The following is a 15,338-nucleotide window of genomic DNA, read 5'->3' as shown; positions in this document are numbered from 1 at the left end:
TGATGAATATTATAGATATTGTCTTAATAATGTATTTTGTTAAATTAATAAGAGAATGAGTTAAAAATCATTAAAAGTAATTCAATGTGAAATTGGAGACTTATATTAACATTTGTTTATATAGATATTTTTTTAATTATCGTAATTAGAGTATTTGACTTCCGGTTGAAATTCTAAGTACGAGACTAATGATATGATATCAAATCATTTCAGAAAAATTTGTTGATAAACTTATTTTTAGAGAAGAGGCGCCAATAGTACTTGTTTGATGCATTGGAATGTAAAAAATTATTAATGAGAATTATAAACATTGTGCTAGCCAGTGATATATATATATATATATATATATATATATATATATATATATATATATATATATATATATATATATTAATAAGAGAATAAATTAAAAATATCATTAAAAGCAATTCGATATCAAATTGGAGACATATATCAACATTGTTTATATAGGTTTTAAGTAATTTGATATCAAATTAATTGCTCAATGAAAAGTTTGGGAAACAAATATTTTTTGATGAAATTTGATATTTTGATTAGTGACTTTTGAGCTGAAGGTTTAAGTTAAAATGCTTTAATCAATTCAATTTCAGAAAGAAATTAGAATTTAAAAATTTTGAGTAAAAAAAATAATATGATAGAACAAAATTTACTTAATTTGGCTTGAAATAACAAAAGACTAGAATATTGCAACAATTAAAGAATTCAAAGTATATTTAAATCAAATATTTAAGGTAATTAATGCTAACAATTGTTGTTTGGAAAAATTAATGCAATGTATATATACAATAATTTTCTTTACAGTATTAAAGTAATATTATTTTTCAAGAATATATAAAATTTTCAATGACTTTATTTATATAACTGCAATGTGCAAATCAAATTCTAGTTTTTATAATATTAGTGAATATATTAACTTATAAATATAATTTTAAGATGTACTTCACTATATTATTTTGAAGCACTACATTTAATATAGACATGCTAGTAACAATTTCTTTCAATCTTATTATCTGATTGATTGGTTGAAATTATTCCTTCAAATTTCATATGAAGATACTCCAATGAAACATGTTAATATTTAAATTATTAAAATATTATGTCCCTTTATTTTTTTGTCTGATTGGTTTGTTCGATAGAAGATATAATAATTATATTATAATTTAGTGGTAAAAATGTGATTTATTCCATGGATCACTAAATAGTTAAGTAGATATACACTTATTATGTAATGATTTTTCTTCTAATTTAAAAGTGGGACTAATAAAAAATAATGATTGTCAATAAATTTTAACTAAAAAAAAATTTAAATTAAAAGTGTGTGATGAATCTAGGATGGAGACATGTACAGTCCCCCTTTCTTGAGATTTCTGATGTATATACTGTATATAGTATATATATTTTTGAAGTGATATGTGTAATTTAATGTATAATTATTTATTTATATTTTTATTATAATAATGGTTAAGGTTAGTTAGGCAAAATAGTGTAAAATTAACTAATTACGTTTGTTGCTATTTCCGTAAAGATTAAGATTATAACTATTGTAAAATTATATAAAACTAATTAACTGTGTGTTTAATTATTATTGTTACTGTAAGGGTTAGTTTAAGTTATTATATCATTGAAAAAAAAAGTTCTAATTTTATATATAAAAATAGTAAATATTTTAAAAAATATTATTTATCAAACTTTAGACATTTAAACACTTATAAATAAAAAAAATAAAAAAATTCAGCCCTTTAATAAAATGGATGTCACTTGTGAGAAGCATTCTTCTATTTAAAAATTGCGTTTGACTTTCCTCAACTACTTACTATTTCAAAATTTAAAATCAATAATATACGTGCCTGGTTCATCTCTTTGAAAGAATAAACATTACTGGAGGAAACCGAAAAATATAAAAGCTAGTGTGCTAAAAAAAACTTTACATAAATATGTGTAACATAACATCACTAACATGTTAGCCACTCCATGTATATTCAACATGCAACAAAGTTACATAGGGGGTAGTGCCTTGCACGTAAACCGCGTAATGCTCTACCAAACTTCAAACTCACACACACATATATTTATATATATTACACAACTCATATAGACATATACTCTACCAAATAATATATTGTTTGGTAATATATATATATAAAGTTCAAACTTCAATTCATATATATATAGAAACACTTTCACAAAACTGTTATTTTTATTATCATCACTAGAAGTTAGCTAGCTTCACAACACAAAGCATCACAAACTAGCTAGGCCTTTAACCATGTCCTCCTTCAAATCTTACGGAAAGGTTGATGAATCCGAGCAAGCAAGGCTCGAAGCTCGCCGCAAAACGGGAAAGCGAGTCACCATCATAGCCCTGTCCACCATAGTCCTCATCGGAGTTGTGTGTGCTGCTGTATTTGGAACCGTTGCTCACAACAACTCAGATAATAATGATGGTGTAAATAGTAATAGTGCACCATTTCTTTCGAATTCAGTGAAGAGTGTTTGTGACCTGACACTTTACAAGGGAGCATGCTACAGCAGCATTGGTCCTCTTGTGCACTCGGGTCAGGTTCGACCTGAGAAGTTGTTCTTGCTGTCTATTGAAGTTGCCCTAGCTGAGGCTTCAAGGGCTGTTGAGTATTTCTCTGAGAAGGGAGTTTTTAATGGCTTGATCAATGTTGATAATAAAACAATGGAAGGCTTTAAGAATTGCAAGGATCTTTTGGGTCTTGCGGTTGATCATTTGAATAGCTCTTTGGCTTCTGGGGGCAAGTCTTCATTGCTTGATGTGTTGGAGGATCTTAGAACTTGGTTGAGTGCTGCAGGTATTATTTATAGTCAATGATCTCTCTCTCTCTCTCTCTATATATATATAATTTATTGAAAATGAGATGAGATCCATAAAAATTTATAATTTTCAATAAATTTTTACTAATAAAAAAATATATTCAAGTAATAAATAATATGATAATAATATTTCTCAACTTTTAATTATATGTCATCATTTTGACCCACTAGAGTGTTATTAATTTGGTTTATTTGAGATTATCTATATATAATAACTCATATCTTTAACCATTTGCCTATTTAGTTACTTACAGAAAATATTGTCTTTTTCATTTTCTATTTTTATAAATGATTAAAAATATCATGTTGTTTATTTTTTATAAAATATTTCAACAGAATATGATATATATATATATATATATATATATATATATATATATATATATATAATTTTTGTTATTTTCATTATTTCCTATATAAATGTTAAAAAAAACACGTGATATTTAATTAAAATTACTTTTAAAATAGAAGATAAAAAAATGTTTTCTCGAACCAAACAAATACTTGCAATTGCAAAGGAGATGTACATAGTGAGACAGTTTTTTTAATGTGTAAAGTCACGAATAAATATTAACCATTAGATATTTTTTTTTATAAATAATCAAAATAAAAATAAAAAAGTGATATGTACATAATATGGCATTAAATTTTAAAAATTTTAATTATTGATGTACGATTTAAATTTTCTTACTTTCACTTTTATGTAAAAATGTCTCTCCTCACTAGACAACAGATTTGCATTGATTGCTTTGAGTTTCCATCTTCTATCTCCTCTTGTCATTAGAATTTGAGCATGCAAATAATATATAAATACTCCTTTGACGATTTTTTTTTTAAATTATTTTTTTTCTAATTTTTATGAAGTATTATTTATTTTTTTATATATTTTTATTTAATTATTTTTTCTTCAAACATTAATGAAAAATAATTAAGTGAATAAAGAGATAAAAAAATTAATTTTAAAATAATAATATAAATAATTGAAAATTTAAATATAATTAATTAAATTAATTATTTTTTAAGAGAAAAAAATTAATTAAAAGAATATTATAATTAGATGAGATGGATTTCTTATTTTTCTTCATAAATTATGCCACAACTAAATTGAGCATTGTTTGAATAATTGAAGATCACTGTTTATCCGTGTGTTGAAACAGGTACTTACCAGCAAACCTGCATTGATGGCTTTGGAGAGGCAGGAGAAGCACTGAAGACCAGTGTTGTAAACAATCTAAAAAATTCTACTGAGTTCACCAGTAATAGTCTTGCCATTGTTACTTGGCTCAACAAGGCTGCAAGCACAGTGAACTTGAGGCGCTTGTTGAGTACCACTTTGCCACATCATCATCATATGGTAGAACCAAAGTGGCTTCATTCTAAAGACCGGAAGCTGATTCAAAAAGATGATAATTTGAAGAGAAAAGCTGACATTGTTGTAGCAAAAGATGGCAGCGGGAAATTTAAAACAATCACTGCTGCACTAAAACATGTCCCTGAGAAAAGTGACAAGAGGACTGTGATCTATGTGAAGAAGGGGGTTTACTATGAGAATGTGAGGGTGGAGAAGACTAAATGGAATGTCATGATCATTGGTGATGGTATGAATGCCACAATTGTATCTGGAAGCCTTAACTTTGTGGATGGCACCCCAACATTTTCAACTGCAACATTTGGTATGCAACCCTCACATTTTATCTGGAATTACTCAACCCTTTTCATTCAGTTGATATTAGACTTAAATATGTTTTTAGTTTTTGAGAATTATATATATTTTTTAAATTAGTCTCTGTTTAAATATTTTTCAATTTTAGTTTTTAAAATCTTATGTTCAATATATAGATGAATTTTATGTTGGCTGAGGAGGATTTAACTGGACCCTCTTCTTTTACTTCGGTCTATGATTGGTTAATTATAAAAAAAAAAAAATATATATATATATATATATATATATATATATATATATATAAAATTTGGCCTTTAATCGAGTCAAACGACGTTGAGTAATTCATGTAGTTGATCTTATCTAATAAATTAAAACTTTAGTTGTTTATATTTTTAAAATTAACACATGTACTTCTAGTTAGCAAGGATGAGTTAAAAATGCATTGTCTATGTGAAATACAAAGATTAAAAATGAATGAAATTTAAATAGAGAGTAGACAAAAAAAAATGCATATTTGGGAGAACCAAAGAATATCTAAACCTTTTTTTATTATAGTTAATGTTGCTTTTGATTAAACAGATTTGGATATGTGGTAACTGGGAACATCTTTAATTTGCTTCTTTTTTTTGGGTGCAATTTAGCTGTGTTTGGGAAGAATTTCATTGCTAGGGACATGGGATTTCGCAACACAGCTGGTCCACAGAAGCACCAGGCAGTGGCACTGATGACAAGTGCTGATCAAGCGGTTTACTACAGGTGCCAAATTGATGCATTTCAGGACTCTCTCTATGCGCATTCCAACCGCCAATTCTACAGAGAATGCAACATTTATGGCACAGTTGATTTCATTTTTGGTAACTCAGCAGTGGTCCTCCAAAACTGCAACATTTTCCCAAGGGTGCCTATGCAGGGCCAGCAGAATACCATAACAGCACAGGGCAAAACTGACCCCAACATGAACACTGGAATTTCAATTCAAAGTTGCAACATTGCACCCTTTGGAGACTTAAGTTCTGTGAAAACATACCTTGGAAGACCCTGGAAGAATTACTCAACTACAGTGTTTATGCAATCCACATTGGGGAGTTTCATTCACCCAAATGGATGGTTACCTTGGGTAGGAGACTCAGCACCAGATACCATATTTTATGCAGAATTTCAGAATGTTGGACCAGGTTCTTCAACAAAGAATAGAGTGAAGTGGAAGGGTTTGAAAACCATTACAAAGAAACAAGCTAGCATGTTTACTGTCAATGCTTTTCTTTCAGGGGAGAAATGGATTACAGCTTCTGGTGCCCCCTTTAAATCTTCAACGTGAGAACTTTGATACATATGTATAACACAATATATATATATATATATATGATGCAAATCTGTCTGTAATATTTTCTTATTTCTTATTATCTTTTGCTTTCTATTATTAAATTGAAACTATATATACTGATTGATTTAATTTGAGGCTTCTTTTGAAATCTTTGAAACTACTAGAGACATTGCTACTTACGAGTACCCATTTGATACTATGTTTGCACAATAGCACCAATCTCTGTATATCTCTATTTCTTGAGTCTCTTTTTCTTAAACGTGCGTGCAATTCTGATCACTTATTGAAAAAGGTTGTATTGAGCGATAGCAGCTTAATCATAGACTGATATTTGTCATATTGAGTACATTCAAGTATATAATACTAGTTGTTTTGAATTTGACAATAACAACTTGGTTCAATGAAACAACTGATTTCTCATGTTAATGGTAATCACATTACGTTATTAATTAACCAGATATAACAACCCAGGCATGGTTATCACTTATGAAACTTGCAAGCTAACTTGTAAACTCAAACGTTTAGGAGTTCTCAAGCATGTATCGGGTTAATTCATTAACAAACTTACTTTTTGGTAGATTGATAGCAGACTCGATAGACTCATGAGTTTGAGTGTAAATTTGTGAGTTTAAAAATTGCAACTCTCACATGCATGAGTTTGGGAACAAATGTAGTGCATATTATTACTAATTAGTTAACTAATTATATTTAATCTTTCAAATGATTGAGCACTACTTTTGAGAAGCACAAGTGTCATGAATTCGAACAATAAGGATTAAGATCCACATTTCATTTAATTTTATTCTACATTGTTTTCATCAACTGTCAATTGTCTCAAGTGTTAATAAAGAAATAGAAAATACGAAAACAAATGTTAAGCAACTATGCAGAACAACAATGGACTTGGTGCATTTTTTATTGCCTACAGTGTGTTTATTATCCATGGAACAGTTCTACCAACGCACAGATCAATTCTATGCCATGAAAATATCCATTTTATGATATTAAAAGAATGCTTAAACAAATGCAAGTAGTCTAGGGATTTTGTCAGAAAAAAAGCATAGAAAGGAGTTATAGGAAGAGAAAAGATGCTTCAGCAGCACCGGCACAAAAGAACAAGAAAATTTGTACTTTAGTCTCAAAAACACTTTGAACTGCAAAGCATAAAATAAATACACATCAGATTATGCAGCAATGTTCATCAGAAATGCCAGCTGCATTAGCAAATTATAATCACATGTTGAAATAGGCTGTATTGAGATAGCATCTTAGTCATGCATAGACTGATAATTAGTATATTCTCAAGAAGATTATGTCTACAACTTCTATAAATGATATTTGTTTTGAATTTGACAATAACAAGTTCAAGCTTGATGTGGAAATAGAATGAAATAAATCATAAGGTTTTAAAATTTAATCTTAAAACATGTAACAAACCAATGGGGTCTATAATTTTGCTGCCCCATGTTAATGCTAATCATATCACATTATTAATAAACCAGACATGACAACCTAGGTACACAACAAATAATTCAATTGCCTCTAAATAATCAACACTGGTAACTTTTTCTCAAGATACAAAGTTTTGAATTTCATCCAAACATTTAGCACATGATCCTTCCTCCTTTTTGAAAACACATCAAAATCAGAAAAATGATACAATTACATCACATCTAATTAACAAATTGTAATCAAATTTATTGTTACTCCATTATAATTAAATTCAGTTATCTAATCTAAAGTCCTTCAGAATAGGGTATATCTGTATCCGGAAGCCATGTATACCCCAAGGTAAAATTATGCACAGTAAAGTTCCTAGCTTGAGTAGCACTCAACAGATTGTAACCACTCCATTGCACCCTCTTGCTGGTATCAGAACCAGGTCCAAAGTTCTGGAACTCACCATAAAAGAGGGTGCTTAACCCATCAGTGCCATTCCACTCTAACCATCCAGCAGATTGAATTAGTTCTCCAATATATGACTGCATGAACACAGTCCTTGAATACACTTTCCACGGCCTGCCTAAGTAATTTTCAGTTGAATTCAAATCTGCAGCTAAGTCAGGTGCAGCATCAATCTTGCAATTCTGTATTGAAATTCCAGTGTTTTGATTGGGGTCAGTTCTCCCTTGTGCTGTGACAGCATTCTTCTGGTTTGGCATTGGTTTTCTGGCATAAATGTTGCAGCTCTGGAACACCACAGCAGCATTGCCAAAAATGAAATCCACAGTGCCATAAATGTCACATTCTCTATAGAATTGCCTGAGGGAGTGGACATAGAGAGTGTCTTGGTATCCTTCAAAGCTGCAACGGTAGAATGTGGAGAGGTCTGCATTGTTCCTCAAGGCCACTGCTTGGTGCTTCTGAGGACCTGCTGTGTTTCTGAATGTGACATCCACTGCTACAAATCTTTCTCCAGAGACAGCTGCATTGAACATATAAAATGTTGTATCTCATTATAAGATTCATTGATGAACCAATACTGTTCATTGATGAGTAGAAAAGAAAAAACATTGATTAACATGATGGTGAAATTTGTTGTGTTTTTGAGTTAACGTGAACAATCTTGTGTAATTGTGTTATTTTATTAACATACTGTTAAATAAAGCTTCTGTCAGGGAGTGAATGCTCAGAAAGTCAGGATTGATTTTGTTTTGATATTGTAGCTGAGAGCAGAATTTTTTGATTGAAAGATCACCAATATAGTAGGAAAAAAGGTTTAACTTCGATTATGTTGATATAACACGATCATTTATTGCTTGTTGACTTAGTCAAACTTAAAATTGTGGCAATGCACGATTAGACAATAATATATCCTTTTACACAACTGTGGTTGATGTCGATTGAACTTTGAATATAGAACTGTCTTTGCCAACGAAAAGAGCTTGGATATGGAAGAGGGTTAACTTCTATCAATGTGTATAAATGATCCATGGTGAATAGAGAATTGATACAAATATGTACATAAAAAATCTCATATAGTAAACCCTCTCTTAAAGAAAAATCATTGGCTTAGAAATATTTGATCCAAAATTTCTCAGGTACTCAATTAGTTCTGTGAGGGTTATGAGAGATATCATTCTGTTCATTAATTAATTATTTATCCATTAAAAAGACATGTTTCTATGCTCTTTTAAACAAAACATTGTATATAAAAGAGGTTTAGCTCTTGTTTATATAAGTTGTTGTAAACCCTTGATAATTATATATGGTTCCTATCCGTAAAAAAAGAGAGCACTTTTCAAACAAAAAAAAAAGTAGGAATATAAATTTACTTACCAAAGGTTGAAGAATTGAAAGTGGTCCAACCATCTACGACACTATGATTTCCTGTCATGCAAGTCTTGTTGATGCCATCACCAATAAGCAAGATATTTTTCTTTTGAATGGGAACAGTGACATATTCCTCATAGTTTCCTTCTCTGGCATAGATAAGAAAATAGCCATCTTCTGGCCTCAAATTATCGGGTGCAGCGGCAATAGCATCTCCAATAGAGGTGAAGTTTTCTGTGCCATCAAGGCTAACAATCGCAAACTCTTTTAGAAGAACTCCTTTGTTCTCGCTTTCTTGAAGAATCCTTTCACTTCTAGTACTACAGTTGGATGATCCTGTGCAACTGTACTTTGTGTGAAGAAGCTGAGCAAAAGTAATGTTTGAATTTTATCCTTTCAGTTAACAATTTTGCATTTATAATATATAAGAAATGTTTACACCTTCAACTATTCAGAAATTATGATTGATGACTTTTAAGATATTTGTATAAAAGTCAACAAATGCTAGCATGTACAGCCATTTACACTGTCAACATGTTTGTATAGTATATTTTCTCAATATATAATCAGTATTTTGTATGATAAAAAAATCATGCATAAAGGATCCTAATTTATACGACCACATAAATTACATTTAGTTCCTGATAAATAAGGTGGTTTGACTTAATTAAAGTGCTTAATATTGAATATGTAACTGAATTCATAAATTGTATAATTATAACGAATTAAATTATTTTGTTAACAATAAATTATTGATACAAAATATTTACTGTTTTTATCTATAATCAGTAATATTTGTCAAAGAATTTAGTTGATAACTTTTTAAAATCTTACTTAAAATATCAAATCAAAAGTACAACTCAAACCATATTTTGTTGGTTATAACGGGCTAATGTGTCATGCGATGTTTCTTTTTCACGTATCCGTGATCGTTTTCCACGAAATAAAATTAATTATTGGATGCACCTGATAATCCATTTTGCTTATGTATAAACATATCACCAGCATGATTTAAAATCATACATTATCTAAGCTAAAAATACGGTTGGATCTGACATTTACCACCAATAACAAACAATCCAAAGAATTCAATACTACAAGGAACTATATAAAATGGTATGTGGTACATGAGAAGATGCTAGCTTGCCAGTTGCACGTGCATGCATTCTTTATTGGTACAACAAACAATAACCCACGTGACGTGACCATCAGGTTATTTCCTCATAGGTTAAAACCAACCAATCCTTGGATCTGGTTGACTTTTTTATTGTTTGATTATTAAACTAGGTACCGTAATGACATGAAAGAAGTGTTTTTTTATAATATTTTAAATATTTTTAAACAATATTTATTTTCTTTTTTGTTCAACATATCACTCATCTTTTTTTTATATTTTTATTATAAAAAATAATGTTGTGAATATATGATGTTAATTGAAGTAGTATTATTAAACCCGAAATTAGGACGGGACTCACAAGTTCCAATTTATTGTCTGACCCTTGAGAAATTATATCCCTGAGTTCAGCTTTCGACACAACTATGAGGCCACGTGCAATGCTATAGTAGTAGCATTTAAGCAACAGCTTTAGTTTATTGATTAATAAAATGTATGACCATGAGCAGATAAACGTAAGAAAATTATTTGGGGTGGGGGATTTGTCATTATATGACCAGTGTAAATAGAGGATTTGATCCTTGATAAAAATTTGAACTCATGCAGCTTTGTTTCTAGATATTTTGATATATATATATATATATATATATATATATATATATATATATATATATATATATATATATATATATATACTTTTGTATAGTATAAACTAAAAGTCCAAATATTCTCACGTAATTAGTAGAGATATATCAATGGATTACGTTAAAATAACTGTTCTCCCAAAGAGTATATATATTCAATAGATGTCGGTGACTCACAAAAAAACTAAATTTTAATTTGTTGTGATACTTCATAAACTATAGTTTTACAGTTAACTTTATAAATAAAGTCTTGTATCACAATTTTTTTTACATGTACATTTATATATAAACTAAAAGTCCAATTATTTGTTTTGTATAAGATATCAATGAACCGGATTATGTTATAATATATATGTTTTTCCAAAGATTATTATATATTCAATAGAGGTCAGTGACACAAAAATAGCTCAATCTTAATTTGTTGGGATACTTTTATGAACTATAATTTTGCAGTTAAGTTTATAAATAAACTCTTTATATAAACTTTTTTATATTTAAAAAGTGTGTAATTAAGTTATTTATCCAAACTACATCAAAACTTGATGTCTAAATGTAAATTGTGGGCACATCACAAAAAAATTAAGATAACCAAATTAAAATAGAGGGAAACCAAGACAAAGAAAATTAACATAAATACTAAAACATAGAGATAGAAAGATAATAGTTACCTTGATGAGTTTTCTCAATGGCTGCCTGACCTTGTAGTCCTTGGTGGGAAGACCATGTTTGCGTGTCTTATGCTTCTTGAGGTTTTTCTTCAGAGCCTGCGTGAACAACCCAAGTGACACACTGTATAATTGGGTGACATTCTTGAGAGGCACAGCAATAGCATTGGCAATGTTGCTCTTGATCACCACCAACCCATCATAGCAAGTGTAGTGGTTAGTGGCCACAGCGCTGAGATACGTCTCAATCTTCTCAACCAGCTCAGTGTTATTGGAGTCGATCGACTTTAGCTCTATTGAGACCGACTCCAAGTAATCAATACTGAGCTTGTTGAGTTCGCTGCAGTCCTCCAACGCTGCGATTTCTGCGGTGTTGAGGGAAGAGGATGACTTGTGTTTTGTGAGGAAGTTTTTGAAGACCTTGACTAGTTTCTTGGCTTGTTTAAGGCTTTGTTTGATGGAGAATTTGCCTAGGTTGTAGGGGTCGGAAGGAGAGGAACGGATGGAGGAGAGAATGGAGCGGCATAGTTTAGGGTATAGTGTGGACTTGCATGCTGAAGAGGGTGATGAAGGTGGTGGAGGCGGAGGGGGAGAAGGGGCACGTGCTGGAGGTGGTGTTGGAGAAGGAGGAGGAGGAGGAGGGGAATGTGTTGAAGATGGTGGTGATGGAGTAGGAGGTGGAGGGGCATGTTTTGGAGATGATGGAGAAGGAGGAGGTGGAGGGACATGTGTTTGAGATGGTGGTGGTGAAAAAGGAGGAGGAGGAGCATGTTTTGGAGATGGTGGTGGTGGAGAAGAAGGAGGAGGAGGAGGAGGAGGAGGAGGAGGAGGAGGAGCATGTTTTGGAGATGGTGGTGGTGGAGAAGAAGAAGGAGGAGGAGGAGGAGCATGTTTTGGAGATGGTGGTGGTGGAGAGGAAGGAGGAAGAGGAGGAGGAGCATGTTTTGGAGAAGGTGGTGGTGAAGAAGGAGGAGGAGGTGAGTGTTTTGAAGAGGGTGGTGTAGAAGTAGAAGGAGGAGGTGTATCTTTTGGAGATGGTGGAGGATGAGGAGAATGTGTTGGAGATGGTGATGGAGCCTGAGCTAATAGTGATGGTACAACGAGGGAGAACAAAAGGAGGAATAGAAAGGACACTGGTGGGGTTGACATGTTGAAGACTTACACAAATGAGGCTTGAGGGGTTTTGGTTATTCGAGGATGTGATGTGTTGTTGGAATATGCATGGTGTGGTGGAGTTGGAATAATATGGGGATTTATAGGCACATTGGGATGAAGTTAAGAGGAAGCATAAACGGGTGTGAGGAAATAATTGAGGAAGCTAGAGAATGAGAAGGGTATTATAGGTGGTGGGGGTGTCGGTTTGAGCATGCAAAAAGGGCGAGAATTAATGCATGGTAGACGGTGGGAACGTGGCTTTGATTTTAATCAAATCTATCTAAGGAAGTACCTATATGCATGGCATTGGAGGATTTTGATGATTGGTTTTTAATTTGGAATAGATTAATATAAGTACTATTTTGTTCATACTTGTCAATGACTTGAAATTTTGTTGTAGTTTTGTGGTCAAACCACCTTTCTGGAGATACTTAAAAATGAGTAATAATCTGTAATAAGAAACAGTAAAGTAATTTTTACAGGAGAGAGAAAGAAAAGAGAAGATAATTAGTATATCAAATAGTATTATGTAACATACTTAACGGATAATCGTATTTTTTAAATATTGCAATTGATGTTCAATTTTAGTTCATATAAAAAAATACTCTTACTATTTTTATATATAAAACTTAATTACTTAATTCATTAAAATTAAAAAAAATGGTTAATTTAATTGATAGTAATAAATTTATTTTAAATTTATAATTTTTTCTAAAACTATCATTAATACTTATCTTTTCTAATAGTTTGTTCATATATTATTTTTCTTTTTTGAATGAGAAATATTTCTAATCTAAAAATAATTAATATAAATAATATTATAAATTAAGTCTTATATAAATAACAAACACTGTTTGAATCTTATAAATAAAACCAGAAAAAATATGTTATAAGAGATCAACCTCTCTAATTAATGTGGAAGAGATATATTAAAAAAAAGTAACAACTAGTGAAGAAAAATATTATATATATATATATATATATATATATATATATAATATTTGATTTGACACGAGGATTGGAGGGATCAATCTATTGGTGTTTTCTTGTTATTTGTATACGTCAGTCTTCTTCGTTATAAGAATGATGATTGTTTGTTAGAGGAGAAATTATCAGTAACTATTAATTATTAATTTATTTATTTATTAACAAAATGGACTATTACATGTATGATCGCCAACCATGATTACTATTTTATATACAATTCAGTTTTTTTTTACCTAGAAATTTGTTTGTATAGTTACGAAATCTTTAAGCATGTATTACCATTATATATGTAGTTTCATAATATTTTGAAATATATTTGTTATTTCTGTACGTGAATGGCACAATTTTGGAGGAGATCGGCATAACACTGAATTTTTCTGTTTGTTTAGGTAGAAAAGGAAAAAAAATGATTTAGAAAAGAAAGAAAATCATGAAAATTTAGATCTTTTTGTTTTTTTAAAGGCAAAAGGTGTAAATTTGTATTAATAGAGAAAATATGGGAATCAACAACCAAAGTAATGTACAAGGTGTACAGAAGATCCCTATAGTAAAAGAGGGTTATTCCTTACAAAAAGATGTAAAAAAAAATAGCCATATAGTAAAATTTAGATTTTTTTGTTGTTTGGAATACTTCACTAAAATGAAGAAAAAAAACAAAACATGTATGTGAATCCCATTTTGAAAGATGTTTTCCTTCAGAGATTAGAAAGAAAAAGGTTATCTTTTATGCAAGAGAGACAATCACTCTTATCTGTATTTCATCCGACAATAAGGTAACTATATTATTTTTATTTATTTATTTCTAACAAAATAAATCTTTTTTTTTATTTAGATAAATTTTGTTACCAAATAAATCTTATTTTTATTTATTTATTTTGTAACCAAATTATATCACTTTCCACTCTTTTTCTTTCTTTTTATTTTTTCCTTAAATCAAACATAAAACTTGAGAAGATAGAAAGTTTACTGCTTGATTCAAGTGACAAGGAAAGAAATCACATTTGTACTAAATTTACATGGCTATTTTCATCCAAATATTAAATAAATAAAATATTTTTGGAAGCTAGCTAGGTAAAAAACATTCTATCTATTGCTACTTAATATAATTTTTGTGGTAGATATATTGGATGAAATTAATTTTATAATTTTTTTCTTTCAAAAAATATATTTTTTAAAAGTAGCATTTTCTTGATGATTTTGATGTAAAAGACCATGATAAATTTTCATATTTCTAGGAATTCAATATAATTTTCGTGGAATTATTTTTATTTGTATGAATTGAATATGATATCAAAATATTTATAACACTTTCTTCAATCAATTAAGTTAAACTGTTTGATTTTTCGTGCACGTTTAGTTTCTTAGCACTATCTCTTTCTTTATTTTCTTATAATTGCTCATATATTTATCTCATTATGCAATAAATTTTCTTTCTCTCAATATCACTAACATAAAAAAATAACTTCATAAGAAAAACATAAAAAAAATAATCTTTTCAATTAATCTAATTTTAATTTGATTCCATTATAACAATTTTTCATAAAGGTTTTTGAAAATTTAATTCACCTTCTTGAATTATTTAGACATTAACCTTTATTATCCTATATGCTGGTTTTTAAGATTGAGTTAAAGTAATCGTACCAAAATTCTAAAA

At 29.9% G+C, this 15,338-nt stretch overlaps 2 protein-coding genes across 2 annotated transcripts; one reads left to right on the top strand and one right to left on the bottom strand.

Annotated features, from left to right (window-relative positions):
• Positions 1 to 2,185: 2,185 nt before the first annotated feature.
• On the top strand, positions 2,186 to 5,947 carry LOC100808802 (putative pectinesterase/pectinesterase inhibitor 24). Its single transcript, XM_003541512.3, has 3 exons — positions 2,186 to 2,837; positions 4,017 to 4,532; positions 5,164 to 5,947. The coding sequence occupies exons 1-3, from the start codon at positions 2,288 to 2,290 to the stop codon at positions 5,838 to 5,840; spliced, it is 1,743 nt and encodes a 580-aa protein (XP_003541560.1). The 5' UTR covers positions 2,186 to 2,287; the 3' UTR covers positions 5,841 to 5,947.
• Positions 5,948 to 7,218: 1,271 nt separating this feature from the next.
• Positions 7,219 to 12,823, bottom strand: LOC100808277 (probable pectinesterase/pectinesterase inhibitor 47). The gene is made up of 3 exons (XM_026124863.2): positions 11,546 to 12,823; positions 9,126 to 9,483; positions 7,219 to 8,271 (listed from the first exon to the last, which is right to left on the bottom strand). Exons 1-3 carry the CDS (start codon positions 12,689 to 12,691, stop codon positions 7,583 to 7,585), a joined length of 2,193 nt encoding a protein of 730 aa, XP_025980648.2. The 5' UTR covers positions 12,692 to 12,823; the 3' UTR covers positions 7,219 to 7,582.
• Positions 12,824 to 15,338: the final 2,515 nt, after the last annotated feature.

The sequence above is a fragment of the Glycine max genome, chromosome 13 (assembly GCF_000004515.6).
Source record: "Glycine max cultivar Williams 82 chromosome 13, Glycine_max_v4.0, whole genome shotgun sequence".
Classification (NCBI taxonomy): domain Eukaryota; kingdom Viridiplantae; phylum Streptophyta; class Magnoliopsida; order Fabales; family Fabaceae; genus Glycine; species Glycine max.
Note: the sequence above shows the minus strand (reverse complement) of the source record. Positions and strands in the feature narration are given on the sequence as shown.

Bases quoted from the DNA above. Each gene is read 5' to 3' on its own strand.
- LOC100808802 (XM_003541512.3), top strand. From the start codon at position 2,288: ATGTCCTCCTTCAAATCTTACGGAAAGGTTGATGAATCCGAGCAAGCA. The intron at 2,838-4,016 runs GTATTATTTATA...GTGTTGAAACAG, and splicing joins AACTTGGTTGAGTGCTGCAG to GTACTTACCAGCAAACCTGC. The intron at 4,533-5,163 runs GTATGCAACCCT...GGTGCAATTTAG, and splicing joins ATTTTCAACTGCAACATTTG to CTGTGTTTGGGAAGAATTTC.
- LOC100808277 (XM_026124863.2), bottom strand. From the start codon at position 12,691: ATGTCAACCCCACCAGTGTCCTTTCTATTCCTCCTTTTGTTCTCCCTC. The intron at 9,484-11,545 runs GTAACTATTATC...ACTTTTGCTCAG, and splicing joins CATTGAGAAAACTCATCAAG to CTTCTTCACACAAAGTACAG. The intron at 8,272-9,125 runs GTAAGTAAATTT...TGTTCAATGCAG, and splicing joins TTTCAATTCTTCAACCTTTG to CTGTCTCTGGAGAAAGATTT.